Source organism: Battus philenor, unplaced genomic scaffold (genome assembly GCF_028537555.1).
Source record: "Battus philenor isolate CCGP_79_NKW_IND1 unplaced genomic scaffold, ilBatPhil1.0.hap1 SCAF_7, whole genome shotgun sequence".
Lineage (NCBI taxonomy): Eukaryota > Metazoa > Arthropoda > Insecta > Lepidoptera > Papilionidae > Battus > Battus philenor.
Genome location: NW_027181737.1, coordinates 13,669,394 through 13,692,225, shown reverse-complemented (window position 1 = coordinate 13,692,225; position 22,832 = coordinate 13,669,394). Strand labels below are relative to the sequence as shown.

The window sequence follows — 22,832 nt, the reverse complement described above, 5'->3', positions numbered from 1 at the left end:
GTCAAAGTTTATTTATCATCATTATATTTCTGCTACGTATGTAAAGTCTATTGTCTGGTTATAATGAACATGCGATGTCCTTTGTTTTATCTTGTGTTTCGTATTCTCTGAGACGAACGCTTTACAGTGCGAGATGTACGTCTTATAATTAGGGCATGAACACACGCTATATGTACATATTATTTTAATTTTGTGTATTCTCCTTTACATGCATATTATTATATTTAATAAATAATATGCTTAGTTATAGGTGTTAAAAAGCTTTGAATGGTTGAATTTATAGCTGAATTGCTGTCGAAGGTACAAATTATCCAAAGAAATACCATAATTTTAGTAAAGTAAGAAAGTAAATATTAAAATTAACCATTTTTACTATCTCTACTAGCAGCCTTTGTACTGCCACAAGTTATTGATCCGTCACATTACAATAAAGTTTCATACTACAGTACCCGGCGATAAATATTATTATTTAATAAACTATTCTTCCTCCAGAAATTTTAATTTTTATTTTAAATATTTCCCCTGTAAATATTTCCATTTACTGCATGTATTTAATTATTAATCGCTGGGAAAAAATAAACGTTAAAATTCATATCTTACAGTAACTACAAAAAATGCGATTTATAGAATTATGTATTTCAAAAATCTTGCCTATGCACTAAGCAAAAATTTCGCAAAATTTTTTTCTTTTTTTAAAAAAAGATGCATTGCAGTCTCGGTGTATTTTGACGTAAAAACATTCAATCAACTCTCATAAATAATTCCGTATAATACCTTTTCGTTTAATTGAAACATTAATGCTGATTATAAAAACAATAAGAGTGATAACTCCTTTTAAAAATTATTGTCTTTCGTTCAATGCGTAGCCGCATGACGTCCACAGAGTTCCGCCATGTTATTGGCTTTAAATTCACTTTATCTCTGCACTCTTGGCATATCTCAATTTTAACACACTTATTAAAATTGAAATATTGCTTATTCTACGTTAGAAATTCTAATTTATCTTGTACATATTCAGGAATAGAAAGCGTGCAAAAGTCAATGAACTCGAATATTTGTCGGCCTATTTTTGAATGGCCTCGAATATTTTTAACATTTTATATAAAGCATAAAAATTTTGATGACAAATTAAATGTAATTTATTTACTGTGGTTATTTAAACTATTTTGTTTTTTGTCCTCATATTTATTTTAAATGCAATAAACATTATTGTCAATGTAGATTTTAGTTTTATTTTATATTAATAAACATGATTACCATCATGTCAGCGGATAGACATCCACTGCATGTATAGGCCTGGATGGTATCTCAAAGATCGTCATGACGTCCGGTCTTGAACTGTCCGCATCCGCATTTCGCTACCTTGACCAAGTCGTCGACCTAGTAGGGGACCCACGCTTGTCTACCGACTTATGGTTACCATTCGAAAATCTTTCGCCGTCGTTTGCGCAGGCCATGCTTCGTGCACTGCCACTTGACACGGGCTATTATTATTCCAGCTGCATCAAGGATTTCCGTTCTTCTACAGATCTTATTTCTCATTCTATCTCACAGCGAAGTTAGGAGCACAGTCTTTTGCTCTTTGTATTATCACAAGAAATTATAAATTATTTAAAAGCTCGTCGTGTCCGCCCATAGAACACTCACATATTGCAAGGCACAGACCTCGCCCGAAGATATCAATTGGCGATATACCATAATTGCCACACGTGGCACACGGATTTGCGATAGTAGTGTGTGTCCACACTGTCCATTCTCTAGAAACATAAATATGTAATAGATTCAGTCGTGACTTTGCGGAAGTCCATCCTAAGTAAGAAAGGGACTAATATATAGCTACTTCCGCTATGCAGCAGTAGTCGTGCAATGAAGTGTACCGCCCGCCAGCCCGCTGATAAATGCGCGTGCGGCAAACAATACGACACACAACTACCACCGTTAATTCACACAACACGTGTTTCACCCCTCTACGGGGCATCCTCAGGAGTAATGTTACACCGACCAGTGCCTTTTCTATTATTCTTTAAGGAAACACGCTATAATTAAAGCACAGAGCTGTCATTAGTAATGTCAGAATAATATACTGGTGTAATATCAGTAAAAAAAATAACGAACATTAATATTGTGTCAAAGCTATATGTCATCTTTGAAATGCGGCCAAATTGTTGGAACTCTATCAGGTACGATATTACATCTTAAAAAAAATATGAAATTTATATTTACACAAACAAACAAGACAAGGTGTATGTTTATTGGTAGTAAAGCTTTACATGTATAAATATATAGCCAAAAATCATTGGTTACAGAAATAATAAATAACTTAATGATAATATGACGATAGTGAGAAAAATCGTTTTTTTATTAAATCAGATTTCTTAAACATTAAAAGCAATTATTGTTTATAGATTATCTATGGTAGTACAGTTAGAGGACTGTGACTTGCGATCGTATGTCGCGATCTAGATTCCCTGTTACAATCTTTTTTAATTCCCACTTTGTTTATTGGTCATATAGGATTACCAATGCTCATAGGAAAATTTCCAAAGTATGGGCAGTACCATAATGCCTCCCTGCGATTGCCAATCCACCTGCCTAGCGAGGCGATTATCGTATATCCCCCATAGATATCTTTAGGTAAAGCCTAGGCCATTGGCATTTATGTGCTAAAACGACGACAACGATGACAATTATTTACGATCTGTGCCTCCAGACTTTATAATGCCTGATGTCTGTCCATTAGAAAAAAAAATAATTATTTAATGGAACCAGTCGTTATTTTGCGGAAGTCCATCCTAAGTAAGAAAAGGACCAATATTTAGCCACTTTCGCACATGCAGTGGTAGTTGTGCAACAAAGCGCACCGCCTGCCAGCTCGCTGATAAATGCGCATGCGGCAAACAATGCGAATTTCACAACTACCACCGTTAAATCACTCAACACGTGTTTCACCCCTCCACGGGGCATCTTCAGGAGTTATGTTACACCGATTAGTGCCAAATACAGAGTGCAAAAAAATAATTATTGCATATCCCAGAGCGATCATTTTATACAAGGGCATCGGAAATAGGTGTAAAAATTTTTAAAGCGTTTTGTTAACAAATGCGCTATAAATTTATATCATTTAAAGCTTTTACATTCATAGCCTATCACTCAATATTATTAACGCGTAAATAAATTATTTTTAATCTGTGGTTACTTGTGCTTCTCTGTAGTTCTTGCTGTCTCTTATTAATGATTTTTTTAAATAAAAGATAAATGAGGTCAAGAACCGCGAAGTCTCAGCTCTGATTTCAAGTTATTTTCATTTATTTACGTTTATTTGACTTCTTACCTGTAATTTTGCGAATGTATCGGAGCGGTATATCTGTCACATATTTTCCTTACGTTTTAATTTAAACTCTTTTTTTTAAGTCTTTCAAAGTAATCAGGAATCGAAAAACTTGAAAGACAGATGACGTATTTAATTACCTTAAGACAACTACACACCGGAGCGAAAACAAAACGGCGGTCAATCACAGCACTCCCGCGTCCAATGAAAACAATCATAAATCTATTCTTAATTTACAATCGTCATTTATTGCGGCCGTCGTTAACCGTCCAGCGGTCAAATCTATGCGCGGGTAATAAATCATCTTTATTTATTTATTTCGTACACGTTCGAAATATGTGACAGAATAATTTTTCGCGATTACTCTGTTGGAATCGGTCCAATGTGTTCGCGGGTTTATCGGGAGATGTTTCGTTTGCGTCGATGCTAAGAATTAATAGCCGTCGACGGATTTTTGATTGGTTTTAAAATACACGGGACCTAAAATCTATGCATCGCAACAGATATAATATAAATTTACATGCGTGTTACCTGTAAACATCCTGTATTACAAGTAATTTATGTGTCTATTAATAATGAATATTCTTATCGCTCTTCTTTTATAAAAACCTCCATCACACCTATGATAACCTATCACTTGAGTAATAGAAGACGATAAACGAACGTTAATTTGAAAGCAAAAGTTTAGACGGACGAAAATGCAAAACTACTGTCTAGATTTCACTGGTTTTTAAAATGATAAACACTTATCACAAAACATAAATAAGTATAATTATGTAAGAAAAGGACCAATATTTAGCCACTTCACAACTACCACGACTGTTGCACGACTACCACTGCATGTGCGGAAGAGGCTAAATATTGGTCCTTATCTTACTTAGTATGGACTTCCGCAAGGTAACGCCTAATTCCATTAAATAAGTATAATTTTTTCAAAGTCAAAGAATGTAATAGCAACAACCTCAAACATGAGAAAAACAAAGATTGGTTTGCTAATTGGTGTTACCGTGATTTGAGAGTATAACCCAATAATTAAACAGTAGTTAGTAGTTAGGAGGTTACAAACAAAAATAAAGATTAGAATTTATGTATTAGGTCGGGTATATAACGAGGGAAAATGTGAAATATAAAAAAATTGGAAAAAGGAATTTGAAATCGTAAACTAAAGGATATCAAAGAATGTAAAATGAAGAAGAGAACAAAAGAAATTATGAGATGTGATGAGGTTGTAGAAATAGAAACTATAAAAGGTGAGAGAGAGAACGAAAATATAATAGAAAAATTACACTGGTAAAGTACTAAAATCTGCGATCTTATACGCATACGGTCTTATATATAATTCACACTTTGTGTATTAATTATATATATCCCATACTGCAATCGCCAATCGTCTACTAAACGTGGCTGTTATAATATATCCCCCATAGACATCTTTGGAGGAAGCTCTGGCCTTGCAGTGGGCATCTATCACCAGAAAAGACGAGACTAATGTTTAGAAAGTAACAAAAAATTGTTTATTCTTGTGTAAACTTTCTGCAATGTAAAATAGAAATTAAGAAAGGTGAAATTGTTTAGTATTAAGAAGTATTGAAAAAGTATTTTTTAATTTCAACAATTAGATTTTAAATAATTTCATTAATAAGCTATTTTAATTACAACGTATCTAGTTCTCGTTAATTTTTCTTTAAAACACTGAATTTTATTAAAAGCGTACTTGTATAAATCGCATAGCAAAATAATTCGTTGCGCGTTCATAATGCTACACATTTATTTATGCGTAAGAACTTAAAAATCCGTTTTATTTCACTAGTCATAATGGCTAATGACCAGTAACTGAAATTGTGAAATAAAAACATTAAGCAGCAGTTATTTGAAAGTCGAATAGATGTTATTAATATATTTTTTTCAAGGATGGATTCATTGAATGAATTATTGTTAGTGCTAGATGACATGTTAGATCAAAAATTTTCTTGATTTTCTATAATAAACTGTTTTATAAATGATAAAAATAATAAAAGCAAAAATAGTACAACTCCGGGCGGAAGGTGAAGGAAGTGAGATGTATGGAAGGAAAGTAGGGAAAGGAATGAAAGATATTGTGAAGTAAATTAGAGGAAAGACTAAAAGACATTGAGAAGTATGAAATATACGTATGGAAATTTATTAAAAATATTTCAAAAATTGTTATTTAAGACCCTGTTCACTCATAACAGGGTCAAAGAGAGGCCCAAAAAACGGGGCCGTATTATATATTTAAAAAATGCGATTTTGGAAAAGATCTCTCAAAAACAAAGTCAGTTGCCAAACTAATTTCTCGTAGAATATGTTTTATGGATGACACGCCGAAATGTACGCGCGGAACAAAGCGCAACCATTTTAACGACATGTGTTATAAACATTAATGTCTCGTTACAAAACCACGGCCGGTGAACCAAATGTGTTACGGTATAAATAATTATTGAATAACTGACCTTTATATAGTCTAATCTGTTTACAATATATTTATCAAATTATTTAGTTATTTACTTTATTACCAGCAATATTACCATGGTTCATCTTGTTGTGTATTGTATTGTAAACAGATATCACCCAATAGTATGGCATATAGTTTAGTATACATATAGACAGTATAGTTTAGTATACATACATAGTTCGGTTTCCTGGGGCAGAAGCTTGGCTTTACTTGTAAGCTTCTCCAAGCTCCCCAAGTCTTTTTGGGCGATGTGGACTTCTGTGCCCTTTTGCCTGTTTACTGGGGTAGGCGTATGGCCAGCTGTGGGCGTCCTGCGGCTGAAATGATGATGCTTATAAAAGAATATGTTAATGTCAGGTATATAGTACGACATAAAATGTATTGTGTTAGTTGTAACTCCTTAGGTGCGTGGAGGCTGCTACTAAATACAAAACAGTCGTTTATAGCCCGAGGCCAAGATCTTAGGCATCATAAAACTCTAAAACCAGACTCAACCCATCCGCACTGGCAGGACCTTAAAAGGTGTGGCCCGGTGTTAGAGGCACAATAATTTAAGAACCTAACATTTGAGTTAAGAAATACTTTAAGAAACTTAGCACTGACATGTAGAAACGCGACCAAAAAGAAAATTCGAAATTAAAAAAAAATATAATTGTAAAAAGAAAGGAAGAAAGGTACAGATGCCATTGTCTGTGTAATATAGGTGTAAAAAAATTGTAAACTCTTTCATCATATATTATTTTGCTGCCATATCTAGTTATTATCACTAATTGCCCTAATAGACGTAACGACACGCTAATTAGAACAGTAAGAGTAATGCAACTTATGAGATGATCTCAATGATGAAAGTTAGGTGCTTAAACTTGTTAATCGTTTTAACCGAATTGTTACGTATTCAATTAAAACCGTTTTAAATACGCAACGTTTTTTATATAAGAAAGTGCTTTCTTGTATTATTTATGTTTAAAAAGCGAACATTTGTCTATGATTGTACATGATTTCAGTGTATGTTATAGTATCGTATATGAAGTGTTGAAATTTGAAAGTATATATATATTTTTTTAGTTTAATTTTGACTTTATATTAATTAGGCTGTGTATTTGAATTTTTAATGTTTAACGATATCTATACCTTTATAAAGTACAAATAGATTTTAATAAAATAAAATTAAATATATCCACAAAAAATAATTTTAATCGATAAATCAAAATAATACGTGAGGAATATATTATCGTTTAGTCTACTTTTATGTTTGCAAGTAGGGGTAGCCCACCGGTAAAGGACTAAGATTTGCGATTGTAGGTCGCGATTCACAGTTCATGCATTAATTATATGGAATTACAAGCATCCTCTGTGTACCATAATACCACACTCCAATCGCCAACTCCCTTGCTAACCGTGGCGATTGTATATATTGTAACCCCTTTATAAATAGCCCTCCTTTTGGGGGAGGCCAATGCCTTAAAGTAGACGTATATAGCATGAAATGACGACGACTATTAAGTGAATAACTTAAAAGTTCTGCTGATGGATTACATTGTAAGAAATACGTCTTTATAGATAAATGAAAACTTCTTTCTTTATACATTTTAAATATAACCGAAACATGGAACATAAACATTATCATGTCATGTAAACTTTTAATTCTGGTGAAACTGTACATAAAAAAATTTTGTCGTTTACCAATTTGTACACATAATTGTTTTTGATCTTTATACCTTTTAAAAAACATTTTAAATTATATTTTATTTCTATAATCATATAGTATAGTGTATGTTATGTTTTTCCTTGTATCGTATTGTAATTTTAGCTTTTATACAGATACAAGTTTTTAATTTGTCTATAAAAAATTTGTGATACGGGGTTGTTGCGGATAACGCAGAACCGGCCATCGTGGCAAGCTTAAAGCTATGTTATACCCCTTGCAATGAGCGTCTATCGGATGAAAAGAAGAATCCTAGAATTAATCTCTATTGTGTAAAAAATATTAAAAAATTATTTTGTATAATAGTTACTATTCTGTAAGTTTTTGATTTTATACTTTTTAGAATAACATTAGCGTATGATTACTAATAGTGGAGAACTTAGTGGAATGCGATGCCAAAAATGATTTCTAACAATCAAATTTGTATCCGCGGGGCGGTTTCCGGCCACAACCGTGGGAATGTAAGAAGTGTAATAATAATTTATGTTTCATATATATACTATTTTGATTTTGTATCATAAATATTTTATTCTATATGGCCACGTTTTTGGGGCCTCTCGTTCTACCACTATCATCGATGGACAGGGTCTTTATTTCTGTAAACATCTTTTATCCTTCTTAATGTCTTTCGTTCTTTCCTCTAATTTCCTTCACAATATCTCAAATTCTTTTCCATAGTTTCCTTCCATACATCGTTTAACTTCTTTCGTTTTTCCTCTATGATTCTATAAATTTACATTATTTTATCTTCATTTTTTGCCTTTCATACATTTGTTCAAAAAATTAATTATTCTCAATTCTTTATTATTTTTTACCTCCTATATCACACTAATATCACGAGATATTTTATCACTCATGATTATAAATATGTTAGGCATGATGTCAAGCTATGTCAAGTTAGACTTGGTCGTGGTAGACAATAATGTTTGCAGCAGCTGATACGAGATAACGAAGTTTCTCACGGCATTCGTAATTCCCTTAATTGGTATGCGCCGCGGTATCGACTCTACGGCCGAGTCAACGACTTGCGCAACACGCAGACATTACCTATTAATCCTTTAATTATTAATTAACATTATTCTCATTGAAAAACTAATATCGCAGTCAGTTAAATAACTACACACATATAACTGTTCAAACTTTAGTTTACAGAAGTTATTGCATGTCATTTGGCTATAGAAAAAATATATTAATATAACATATTTCAATATGATGACTTTATTTGATGATTACATATAAAATAAATTAATTTCCTTATCAATAAACACTGACCCGTAACTACAATATAATTTTGTACCGCGTGAACTGAAAAACGCGCAAAGCTGAAAAGTATTTTCTGCAATTTTTCAAGTTTCTGCTATTTTCCATTTTTACCCTGAAAACTTTCTAAATTATTCAGCATAGTTATTACATATAACAACATGAATAATGTATATGAAAGTAAAAAAGACAAAAATAAAGTAATACACAAAACGTTTCTGTAAACTATGGTGATGGAAGGCGAGAGAAGTGAGGTGAAGTTTGAACGGAAAAAAAGAAATGAAAAGGTATGAAAGAGTATATGAAGAATAAAAGAACGAATAATTGATATTACTATGGAAGAAACACGAGGATGTAAATAATAGAATTCTGTGATGAAATTATTATTGTCGAACATTATAGCAGTACACAGGACAATTTTATTTAAAAAAAAACAAGGATTGCGAAGTTTTTTCGTTCGGACGTAGACGTTTTATGTATATCCTTAAACCTATATATAATGTGTGTATTGAATTATTAAATTTAACCTTAAAATATAATTTTCAAAATACTACAAACATGTTACAATCAAGTACATATAGTATGATATCGATATATAATTTTAGTTTTACGATAATTTTGTACAACACTATTGGTCTTTAAAATTCGAATCTATTCGGATATTATTTGCTATAAATAAACACGATAAAAATAGTGCTGACCATCGTTACGTGAAGACGTAATCGATATCGACCTCCGATGAGTTGGGAGGTCTCGCGTAAATGTCAAGACGAGCCTTTGTCGGTGCATGGCCACGGGGCAAGGGGCAGGGGGCACGGGACAGGGGGCACGGGGCACGGTTAAGGTTGCCGATAACGCTCCACTCTCGCTCATTGGATGATATCACAGCTAATATAGGAGACGGTTAACAGGTATGGACTTGAATTGTTTACTCCTACCGTATCTTATCTATTTGAGACGACTTTTTTTAATGCAAATTTTTAAAAAGGGAACACGAGGTAATCAAATAAGAATGTGAGTGGTGTTGCAAAGACTATAGATGACACAATTATGTGTTATTAAAATTATTGTTATAATTAAATCTATTTTTCTTAGCTTAGACCTCCGATGAGACAGAAATTTAACGCAATGAGTTTTATAGACAAGGCCTAGGTGACATTTTTTCGTCATTTTATAAATTATGATTAATATTTATGAATAAGTAAGGTTGTCCGGTGTCTTTGTTATTTCAACGACGTATCCGTTGGCAAAAAAACATTTGTGTAAATGTTTTACAAGTCGTGTATATATGGACCCAGCTTATGTTTAGATATATTTGTTGAAAATTATTTCTAGGAATAAAACACGAAATCTTAAGCGAAAATATTTCTAACATTTCCCTTTTTTTTCGCGATCGCAAATAGCTTAATGAGCGTGATTTTTATTTTAAATATTTTGGGTACATTGTTACTTGGAGGACATATTACTTAGTTGGGATTCTTAATGATCAACATACGCCAGAAAAATTATCAGTTCAAATAGATAAGAGCTAATTTTTGTCTAAGAAGTAAATTAATAAGTGTTATTGTATCGACATTTTTATCATCAAAGAAATGACGATTTACATCACTAATCCAGTGATCACCTTTGAACCTTTCAGTTTTTATGATATAAATATAACATTAGTGATGTACCGGTAATCGAGAAAAACTTTTTGGGAGTACGTTACTGTTTTACGTTGACGCAGTGTTCCGGATACTATCATGTTTTACTAGCATAGCCATGATTTTTAAATTTTTGATGGACTCGAAATTACTTATATTAGCAAGAAATTTAACTAGTGATATTAATATTTTATTGATTGAATAGCGCAATTTTAATCATCTTGTATTAAGCATACAGATTTTCCGTTTGGAAAAAGGAAAAAGATACTGCTAGACCTAGACTTTGTCTAATGCCTTCCATTCTTCTGCTTACTTCATCCACTCTCTTTCTGTCGCTATTCTAAGGTGGTCAGTCTATCTAGAAGGTGATTGCTCTTAACCTTTTTGCCGTCCACTATTCAGGCCTACTGCTAACTGTGTTAATTGATTTTGGTAGTTACTTTATTTCTTTGACAGTTCAATCCGAAGTCCCTTCTCGAGGGTATTTAGTTAGTTTTAAGTTACTTAAGAGCGCGGCAGCATAACAATCTATGTAATCATGTGTCATTACTAAAAACTTGGCTTTCATCGCTCTGCCTCCTTGAAATGAAAGCTGTAAATGTAACTAAGAGAAACGGCAGTTTCCGAAAGAAAAAAAGAAATTATTATATATAGAAAAATACTACGCATAACTCTATCCGTTGTTTGTAGAATTTTTTGGCCAGTCCTACTATTAATCGACGATTCCGTTCTGTAATTTTATATTATGGAAGATGTATAAAAAGTTTTTCCATTAGGTACAATATATTGAAGTTTTTTTTAGAATTCAATTTCCAAAGTGTTAGTTGTGAAGTTGTTTATTTTATGTGACTTTTTATATGTAATAGGAAAAATGTAATTATATGTACTGTTTATTTTTTCAAAATTCGTGGTTACACTATTGAAGAAGTGATTCATTGGACGTTCGCCCGTGATATGACGGAGTAACGCACTCGGGCGGCAGGTAGTGTTATTCGGCAAGTTGCCTAGCTGTCGTCCACCGCTTCCCTAACGAGTTAAATTTAGAATTTGTATATGTTTTTGGTTTAAATTATCGTAGTGTATATAGGAAGCGATTTCTGTACATCGTCATTGTCAAACCAATCTTCGTAATAACATTACTCTCAGCGGAATAATTTTATTTATTTTCAGTAGTAATTTGAAAATTGTTTACGATGTGACATATAAGAAGACTCATGGTAACCCAGAGTGCAACGAAGAGAGCTATTCTTGGAGAGTCGCTGCGATATAAAATCAGAAATAAGTAGATACGCAAGAAGTAAAGTCGGGGACGTAGCTTGTAGGATTCCTCCTTTGAAGTGGTTGTTGAATGGGCACAATGTTCGTGCAAGTTAAGATCGAAAGGTTCCCTAGTGGTGACCACGACCACGTAGCAAAGTCAAGGGTACAAGCATTGTAAGATTGTAACGACGATGGAGGCCTATGCCTTGCAATGGGCCCCTATCGGCTGACACAATGATGATCACCTAATTGAATTAAAGAAGTACTAAATTGTTGACGTCATAGGTTACATCATAATCCATAACCAATGTCATATCTAAAACAATTTTCGTATTAATATTATCGTTAACGATGAGCATTGAGACGTAACAAATTACTTTGTATTGTATAACAATTACTTATTCGAGACTACAATATGAATTTTTGACTATACATCATCTGAATCGTGACGCTTTTTAGAGCCAATATTAAAAACAATAAATTAAGTTATTAAATATAAACGTAGTAAAAGAATTCACTAGTTATTTAAGATTAAATTGTTTAAATTATAAAGACTATGAAAGATGAAAAAGTAGTACGCAAGTTGTATTCATAGCAAGTAAATGACAAGTAAGAAAAGGACCAATATTTAGCCACTTCCGCACATGCAGTGGTAGTCGTGCAATGAAATGCACCGCCTGCCAGCCAACACAGAGTCAACAGTGACTCTGTGTTTGGCACTAATCGGTGTAACATAACTCCTGAAGATGCCCCGTGGAGAGGTGAAACACGTGTTGAGTGGTTTGGTGGTGGCGGTTGTGTGATTCGCATTGTTTGCCGCATACGCATTTATCAGCGGGCTGGCGGGCGGTGCACTTTATTGCACGACTACCACTGCATGTGCGGAAGTGGCTAAATATTGGTCCTTTTCTTACTTAGGATGGACTTCCGCGAGGTAACGCCTGATTCCATTAAATAAGTAAATGACAGTCTGAAGTCGCAGTGGGCGGGGCACATCGCTCGTAGACCCGATGGCCGTTAGGGTCGAAAGGTTCTTGAGTGGCGACATAGTTAAAGTTGCGAAAGGTCGCCGAATGCGGGCAGCGCAGGACCGGTCACATTGGGGGCCTTTCGTGGAGGCCTTTGATTTGCAGTGGGCGTATATCGGCTGAAAAGAAGTTTTGAAAACTTAAAAAATATTGAACAATCCATCTCAAGTTATGTCGTGTTATAATCAGTCTCACATAAACCACTTAACAAACAATTAATTTAGATGTAATGTACGATAAAAAAGTTAGCCAGGCGTATAGATAGAACAGCTCGATCTCATCATTAAGACGTCATCAATCATCATTATCACCATAACATCAGCTGATAGACGCTCATGGCAAGGCATAAGCCTGCCCCAAAGATCGCGACAATAACCGGTCTTGTACTGCTTGTATCTAACGTGTTATAAAAAAGAATTACAGTGAACAATAACCGAAAAAAGTGAATGTTTATTAGCTTTGCGAAACGGCACGTTTATATTTTTCCTACATTCATAATTGTATATCGTTTAACAATACTTATATATATGATACTTCCGTTCTACTTCAAGAGTTATCATATCACGTTTCTATATAAAATTACTATTAACATATATCACATTTGTGAAGGAGGAGTTAGCTTGAAAAGTGTTAATCTAGTTTGTTAAAAATAATGTAGCATTGGCTTTATGAGATGTCACATTGTACTTTTGAAATCACATCTGTGCATATGCCCTATACAATGTAAAACATTGAATGGTATTTTTCTTTAGCTTGTTCATTTTAGTATTCACGAACTGAAAATAGTCAGTTTTAATTAACGTTTTCCGAAATAAAAATTAAGAGTGAAATAAAAAACTTTTTTTTTAACATCGGTTTGTTTACATTTCTTATTGAGATCAAAATGAGTCTATGACCTGTTCGTATGATATACTTCAGATCTGAGAAGTCTGCTCATCCGCCCCTATTGACAGGGGCCCTGGTGTTATTTAACCTTTTATTTTTTTTATATGTACACTGTGTTAAAGGGCTTCTCATACACCCCTAGCTTATTCTGGAAAAGGGACTTATACATTTTTAATAAATTTTGCACGTGTCTTTTATTTTAGCTCTCTTCTTCCAGTCTTCACATAATCGTTCATTCACTCTTCTGACATATATCACATAATCTAACATTCTCAATCATTCTAAATTTCCTTCTTTGCATCTCCTTTCATCCTCTGCACAATTATCACTGTCTAGGTCTGTCCGTAACAATGTATCACAGTATATTCTTACTTTATTAAAGTTTTAATTATTTTTTGTATAACAGATGTATATTTATTACAGTTTATAGTTTTTTCGTCTATGATTTTATTCTTGTTTAAATAGCTTACCCGACCCTATTTTAATTTTTGATTTCATTTTTTGTTTCTCATGATTACGCTTTCAATCACCTTCCTGGTGTAACAGACGAAACATGCTCTGCCTCCTTCGTCTTTTATAGTCTATTGTTATACCTAGGAACTTTACATGTTTTATCGAATCCAAAAATTTAAATTTTACATATCGTCGTCGGCGTCTTTTCTGGCCAGGCCTAGGTCTCACTCAAAGATATATATAAGGGGATATACTATAATCTCAATGCTTGGCAAGCGGGTTGGCGATCTCGGTGTAGTATTATGTGACGCTGAAGACGCAGCTGCCCATCCTCTGGAAACTTGTTTATGAGCAGTAGCAATCTTATATTGTTAAAGACACACACACACACACACACACAAAGTGTGAATTAATTAAGACTGTATCCCGGGATCGAAACTGCGATATACGATGCACACCTACGCTCTAGTTTTACATTAGAAAATGCAATGTGCAATAAAAGAAAATATTTTTTATTAAACCAGATAAAATAATTATTATTTACGATTAAACTTATCTAAGACCAAAAATTTTAAACAAAAACGTATTAAGACAAGTATAATAAAAATCAATAAATAATCTGCATAATGATATCACACTTAACGATGTCGAACCTTGTGTTACGGCCAGTGATGTGTGGCAGACGGTCATGCAAGATCGCAGACTTATTAGGTGCACGACAGCTCGTCACGAGCGCTTTGGTACTCTGCTCTTGTTTGTTCATGCAAATTGTATGAGCGGATTATTAATCTCACAGGGTTGACACATAAATAAATAATACGTTGACTATTTTAGAAAAAAAACGTGACAACCCTAATATGCAGCAAACCTTCATATAACGCGTGATAATTTCAACGTGATTATAATGTATACGTAAACTGAAGAGCGCCTCAGTAGTGTTTTTAAAAAGTGATTTCTATTTAACCAGTAACTTGGGAGCGTAATTGATTCCTGTTTAATCTGCAACTTGGTAGAATTAATGATTCCAGTTCAATCTGTGACGTGTGAGTTTTATAAAGCGATAGCTGATATATCAATCTATAAAGAACTCTTAATACCCATGAATCATTGTCCCCTCGACCCTCGACATCATTGACACGTGGCAACACTGAACATAAATCTGGAATCTATTTATGATCGTTCTCACCCCACTGGCGATCGCGTATTTCAGAAAAAAGACCATACACGTCCAGACGTTTGGCACTCCTGGGAAGTGATGCATTCTATTTATATTGCATTTATCTTTAGAAGTGGAGACGTTTTATTGAAATTTTATATATATGACATTAATAACAATGCTTTTTCTTACAAACGAAATTATAAATAAGAAATAGAATTCTAAAAAACCACCAATAAATACGTAACGGGTTCTTTTTTGTTTTATTCTGATTAAATACAATTTAAACTTATCTAGAGTTAATGCATTAGTGCCTAATGTAGTTATTCAGTGAACTCATAACATGGATACACCTTGTCTGTAATTAAAAATTGCACCGGATAGTCACACTGCTAAATTAAAAATCTGTCATTGGAAAATAATGTTTATTTTTTAATGTGCATTATTTCTAATCGAGTTGATAAATGTGATTTTTTTAAAACTATTACCATAGATGAGTAACTTATTATCTAATTGATTAAACGTGTTAGTTAATAATCTTTACGTACACGCTAAAATCTATGTACATCAGTTCATAATAAATATTAAAAAAAAGAACAAAAGGTCTTATCTAATGAGGCAATTTCTTCCAGACAACCAGCTTGGAAACAGTAGAAGTAAAAATAACGGGTAGTTAACGTGTACAAAACCTACATACTTAAACATAATTATGAATATAATTATAAATAAAAACACAGACAGACTTGAATAGCACTTGCTTCAGAAAGAATAAAAGAACAAAAGGAGTGAATAAAAGCAACAACAAATAATCATTGTTCTAGCAAATACTTCATAACCATTTTCTAAAAGTTATAAATAAAGATATATATAAAAAATGAACCAAATGTACGACTTTCTAAAAGTGAATACATGTATAAAGAATAAAATTTACGCAAAGATACACTGTGATTAACAATCAAAGGTTGCACTAATACTAAAGATTATTGTACATTTCGTAAATAATATCGATAATTGCTCTCAACAGAAGTGCCACGTTTGAATAAATTTCCTATATTTTATTTAATTATTAGAGGGATCGGAAAGTAACGTCGTTTCTGTCGATATATTTTACAGAAAAACCGTTTGATTTTACCGCTCCGGCATTGAAAATTTGTACTGCATCACAAAAAGTTGTCAATAACGAAGGTGAATATATAGTTAATTGGAGATAAAAACATGTTTGAAATGTAGTCGTGTGAATTTAACTTAAGAAAGCGACATTACTTCCCGGTGCCCGTAATATTAATTATTAAATTGTAAAATATAATAGGAATATCCATATTATTATATACGTTTTACACAATCGTTCCATCTATTTCGATCGCTGCTAATTATAATTTCTACCACTTACAGTATTGAAATTAAACAGACAGTTACAACTTCTACAGGTAATTTGCACAATTTAGAACGAATACTGGAAGTATACCGCTTACTCGCTAAAATGATTTTGGTATAAAATACATTAACCTTGGTAGTACATATTTTATTTGTTATTAGTATTTGTGATTAGTCACAACAGTGTAATTGAAAATAACCATTTTTATCAAAAACAATTATTACTATTATATTCGTTAAAGTTACATAAACATTATGTATGCAGTATTAGCAATTATCTCTGTTTTAAAAAATAAGTAAATCTACATCTTCACCTGTAACGAACTTATAGCTTGAGTTATTACCTTTACATTTTATTTTTTTTGTCTAATTTCTACCGCATCTCGATTTATTTTAAGAACAGCTAATAGAAGTCCACTGTAATGAATAGATCATAGTGAAAGATATTTAGTCCAATTTGAGTTTTAAGTTTTAGGTTATTGCAAGTCAGATGGCACCATAAACGTTACTACGTCTTCATATATAGTATTTGTCGCATAATGCATTTATCATATCGCCGATAGGATAAATGTCTTATATCTAACACGGAGGATATGGGCCGATATCTATAGAGACCAAGTACAGGTCTCATAGGAAGGTTCAGGGTCACTCAGAGGGAAATGGAGAGGGCTGAGCTCGAAATTTTACCGTGAGATCAGAAATGAGGTGATCTGCAGAAGAACCAAGATCATCTAGTAGCTCAAAGAATTGGTCGCCTGAAGAGGCAATGGGCATGGCACATCGCTTGTGGAACAGATGGCCGTTGTTAACTAAAGGTTCTCAAGTATTGACCACTAACCGTTGGATCGAATATAGAATAAAAATAGAATATAAGTAAAAAATGTGATATAGAATATAAGAAAATATAAAAGAATGAATGAAAGGCGATACAGAGAGAAAGAGAAAGGTGGAATTGTGGAAAGAAAGAAATGAACGACAGATAATATGAAGTATGAAAGAAGAGAAAGAAAATAAAAAAAAGTATGTGAAAAATAAAATAAATGTAAACAAAAAGTCCCTGTCCCACACCAGATAGGGAGTACGAGTATAAAAAAAAACCGTTGGATCGACGACATAGTGAATGTTGTGACAACTCGCTGGATGCGAGCAGCGTAAAATTTGTAGTAGGTATCCATCAGCTGAAAACAATAAGACAAACCCCACACATGGTTGTGTTCTTTGTTTATAAAGCGAATTATATAATTTATGTAGTGTCTTTCGTGTCCTCGAGAGACGACCACGAGTCGGTGGACGCGGCGTGGACAGGCTCCCCATCAGGTGGACGGACGACTGAGTCGAATTCGCGGAAAGTCTCTGCATATGTCACATTTGTCATTTTTTTTGTTGCATCTTGACATATCACCTATGTCAAGATGCAACAAAAAAATGTCTAAATTCCAAATATTCGTATTATATATATTCATATTCGTCATATGATCCATCAACGGTTTCGTGGTTTAAATATACATTTATTACTTGTTTACTTGTTGACATTTCCGTGCACATCGATTGCAATCTAATTTTAACCATAACGCATATTTACATGATAATTTTGTAAGGCCATATTTATCTGTACTAAATTACAGTATGTCTTCACCTTCGCTCGAATTTATTTATACCTGATATGGCATAGCGTGCTTGGGTATAGTATTAAGATGTAGTATGCGGAAGAAAAAAAAATTTTGGATGTCCATATAAGAACGCTCCGTGTTTTAATTTTCCATGTTGCCTAATTTATATTTAATTTCTGTAATTTTTTTTATAATCTGTCCACACAGCTGTTGTCCTTAAAAGTAATCGGAGATTTTTTATTGCCTTTACGTGCGGTATTTTTTATAAGCAATATTATTATGGTATATTTTTTTTAATTAATACTGTTTATTGTGCTGGTATTATTAGAAAAAACAGAGTAACAACATAAAAAAGTACAATTTTCTTCATGTTTCTTTTATCATTACAAATAATATTTTTGATTCGTAAATGTATGGTAGCTAAATTTTAGTACGAACCGCTGCAATACAGATGTGTTATTTTATATTTTCATCAAAAATTATTATACATATAGTGCTATATAATATATATAAATATATAATCTACTTAAAAATGTCTTTGTTTCTGTAGTACATTTTAAAATAAATTGTATATCAACTATTCTCTATTTTAATGTTTATTTCAAACCCTTTTTGTAATTTAATACATATATCGGATTTTTATTCTATCATTTGTTGACAGCTTTTTTTCCCATGAAGAATAAGTCCTTCCAATGTTTTTTTTGTAAGGTTTAATGTTTTGTTTGCGATAAGACTACCTTATGTACTTCCCATTTTGCATATTTTACGTTTACCTGTATATCTACGGCATAGATATACGTAATTAGATTTTTATTTATATGTTAAATCGTGGTTGTATAATGTAACAATTTTTCATATTTGTCAATAGAAGTAAAAATTTAATTACGTGTATCTACGATATAGATATACGTAATTAGATTTTTATTTATATGTTAAATCATGGTAGTATAATGTAAAAAAATTTCATAGTTATCAATAGAAGTAATGACATCTATTGTGTGATTTTAGGAAGACATGCAAGTCCTGCGGCTGCGACCGGTTGCAGCACTCCGTGTACCACGAGGAGCTGGGCTCCGTGCGCGACCGACTCGGTCTGCGGGACACGCGTGTCAACCACCACGCCTACGACAGCCCGCCTGGACTCACCGCTAAGCAGGTGCATCTCTCATCTTTTTATTTAAAGAGAAGAAGCTTTGACATAATTGACATAATTTTGGTGATAAATCGATTTGAATTTGATCCCACTTCTTACAATGAAGAACAGAGGCTCTTCGAGTATTTATAGAAAGTACAATGAATGTTTTTAAAGTCGTTGGAACACACTAGGCTGCTTTTAGCTGATCCTCTTGGTAATCTGTGACGTCTACAACTATACGGTTTTTATGTCCGCAAGCCAATTTCTTTTTCTCTAATTAGTTTTCGTGATCTTATGCCCAAATATTCCTTACTGAAGCAATTCGTCAGGAATTTCACTTGTTAAACCGATTAAACAGTGGTTCGGTTCCTTCTCAGGTAACAAAATGTCGCGTTTTCGGTTAACTTCCTAAGCTAGGGTCCCTTATCGGTAGCTTTTACCTGTCACTCTAAGGAACATTTACCTGAGTAGCTAAGTGCTTGGCGCTCCCTACATACGAAATAAGTAACAAGCGATGTGAACGACAATCTATTCATTACCCAATAACACTATTTTATACGTTATTTTAAAAAAATTCCATATATTTCAGACGGAACTTTTCTGGGCGTCGTTAGCGGAGCGAGCCCCGACTAGTGTAGGTGGCGCCACTGGTTCTGCAGCATGGCGCTCTTGGAGAATTCGTGCCTTAGCCATGCAACTGCCCAAACAAGACCTCTCTCTATCTCATTGTCAACATATAGATGAGGTTCACCGCAAGGAGTTCGAAAATTTTGTAGCAGCAAGAAATGAAATAGCACTCGATATCGGTCAGTAGCGCCATCTACCGCCAAGAGGATTTATTAAAGTACAAAGTTTTAAAGTATTCCATTATATACTTAATCTGATATTTGCTGTTTTAGGTCTCGCTTACCAGCATCACGGATCTTCTGTGGAATGCTCGGGATGTACCAAACCTATTCGTAATGGAAGTATTGCAGTTCAAGCTCCGCGGATTGGTGAAGAGGTAATGTTTACAAATTTATTATTACATAATGTTGCAGCTCATCACTAGATGGCGGTAATTTCAAACTTGTTTAAATAAATTATAAACTTATTTCGCGTTTCGTCTATTTCGTTTTGATTAAAAATAATAAATTGGTAAACAAGGTACTAAAACAAACTTGCCACAGCTTTGTTTGCGCGGGCAAAGTATTCAAAAGTAAATGTAACAAAATTTATTTAAATGATTGCAAAACGTCACCTGACGTCAAAGTAGTCTCTTCCACTTCATGATATCATTGCATGAAGTCATAAAGTTATTTTAGATTTTAGGAGTGACCGAATGAAAAAGATATCAAGCAGGTCAAGTTCAAAAAGGAACGTTACAAATGAACTTTGTTGTTCCTATTTTTGCTCCAGCAACCAGGTACAACTAAAGAGTTGAGTTGGAGACAACTTGGAGTATTTTTAAATTGATTTCTGTTTAACTTGTGATTTGTCCTGTTCTTGTATCGATTATCTGTAACGAGTAATAAATTATTTTGGGTCGCATTTTACATCAATTGAGACGGTAAAGAATATGCAAAAATATGTAAAAATTATAACATAAGTTTAAAAGGGCTGCATGTAAATGCATCACTAAATTTCTTTACAACTGTTCACATGCGTCCCTTTCACTTGCATACAAGTGCTGTTGAAAAAGCACTATAGTAACTTGTATCTAGAATAAAAACGCGACACGTTTGCATTTTACGCGTGAAACGGGAGTTGACATATATTTCTAAATACAAATTAAAAATATTCGAATATAACTCAAACTTGCTTGCAAAGATGCGGTTGGAGAAACGCTATATTACCTTTAATCAGCGAACAAAGTATATATATAGTTCTTTCACGTTAAGATTGCAGTTAATTATCATTGTCCGTCGACCTAATTAATAAAACTTGGAACACGTTCTGTTCTAAAGTATGCTTATTGTAGAGCTACTAAAACTACTGCACCACGCCTTTACAAATAATGACAGATGGAATCCTAAGACGGAACGGAGCAATCGATACTGTCGTCCGTCTCGCTCCGCGCATACTTATGTCGCGGTACAGCGGTTACGGTAGCATTAATATCGCACTATTACTCGTAGTAACGCGAATGAACTATAGTATTGTATTTCCTATTGTAAGGCTTATTGCTGTTGTAGGTTGCGTTCCACCCTGCCTGCTTTACTTGCACCGACTGCGACGAGTTACTGGTAGAGTTGGCGTACTGTGCACTGGATGGTCAGCTCTTCTGCGTTCGGCATTACTCCCAGCGCCTCAAGCCTCGATGCCACGCCTGTGATGAGGTAAGAACCTTTTAAATAGATCTGAACCTCTGCTATCTTCAGTACTATACTGATTCTAGATATCTCATTTCACGAGTGTTTGTGTATAATTCATATATACTTAACCATATCCTGAAATCTTTCAAATGAGTGAACGTTTTACAGAAAGAAAGAAATCAAATAAAGTAGATTCTTACTCGTATAGCGCTGATTTTTATTAATAATATGCTAATTTTACTGTAAATTTTTTCAACATAAAAATGTTAAAGTCATCATCATTTCAACCGTAGAACTTCCACTCCTGGACTATTATGTTCATCCAGTGTCATGTCGGCCTTGTAGGTAGATCCTAGAATCCTCAATTCCAAAAACAATTTGGTTTATATCGGAATGTTGTTGCTAATCCTACGTTTCATTAATAATGTCGGAAGGTTTAAACGGTATAATATATTGACAGAGAGTCATCTCTTACATCTGGTAAACATTTGGCCGGCAGGTGAGACGTTTGCGACCGGAATAGAAGTCATTGATGCCGCGTTTATTTATAAATTTGTTTATTATTATTCTATGGTAGATACAGATACAGTTTCCATTATCGCATCTATTGAATAAATCTGGACACTAGTCCGTCGTTCTTGATAATTGTTTTGTAGTGTTTGTGCCGCAATTTGGCTATTTCGATCAAGCTTGAATTCGAAGTCTAATCATAAAGATGGAGGAAGATGTTTAGTTATAGTGGAGCTCTAACTCACGCAGCTTCCATCTGTATTTTAAACATGTCTCTAGACAAAATAATGTCTCTATATTTCTTTATACGACTAACCTTGAAGCGTTGATCATACAAAGAATGCAGATATGTACTGTTCTAACCACATAATAGTCGCAGGCTGTTTCTTACCGGTTCTATTGTAAATCTATCAGGGCGGCTTATGTCCAGAATTGGGCGTCCCATAGCTAAAATGATGATGATATACTTGCTGAATATTATGGCAATATATTATGTATGTCTGATAGCGTAAGTTTGAAGTAAGAAAAGGACCAATATTTAGCCACTTCCGCACATGCAGTGGTAGTCGTGCAACAAAGTGCACCGCCCGCCAGCCCGCTGATAAATGCGCATCCGGCAAACAAGGCAAATTAGACAACTGCCACCGTCAAATCACTCAACACGTGTTTCACCCCTCCACGGGGCATCTTGAGGAGTTATGTTACACCGATTAATGCC

General features: G+C 33.7%; 1 protein-coding gene across 3 annotated transcripts in view; it reads left to right on the top strand.

Moving 5' to 3' along the window:
• Positions 1-22,832, top strand: part of LOC137931236 (four and a half LIM domains protein 2-like) — a 230,379-nt gene that overhangs the window by 134,779 nt on the left and 72,768 nt on the right. For all 3 annotated transcript variants that reach the window (XM_068774657.1, XM_068774655.1, XM_068774656.1), the window contains 4 exons: positions 19,184-19,331; positions 19,900-20,116; positions 20,210-20,313; positions 21,485-21,628. In XM_068774657.1, coding sequence (XP_068630758.1) covers positions 19,184-19,331; positions 19,900-20,116; positions 20,210-20,313; positions 21,485-21,628 — 613 coding nt within the window. The remainder of the gene's footprint in view (positions 1-19,183; positions 19,332-19,899; positions 20,117-20,209; positions 20,314-21,484; positions 21,629-22,832) is intronic.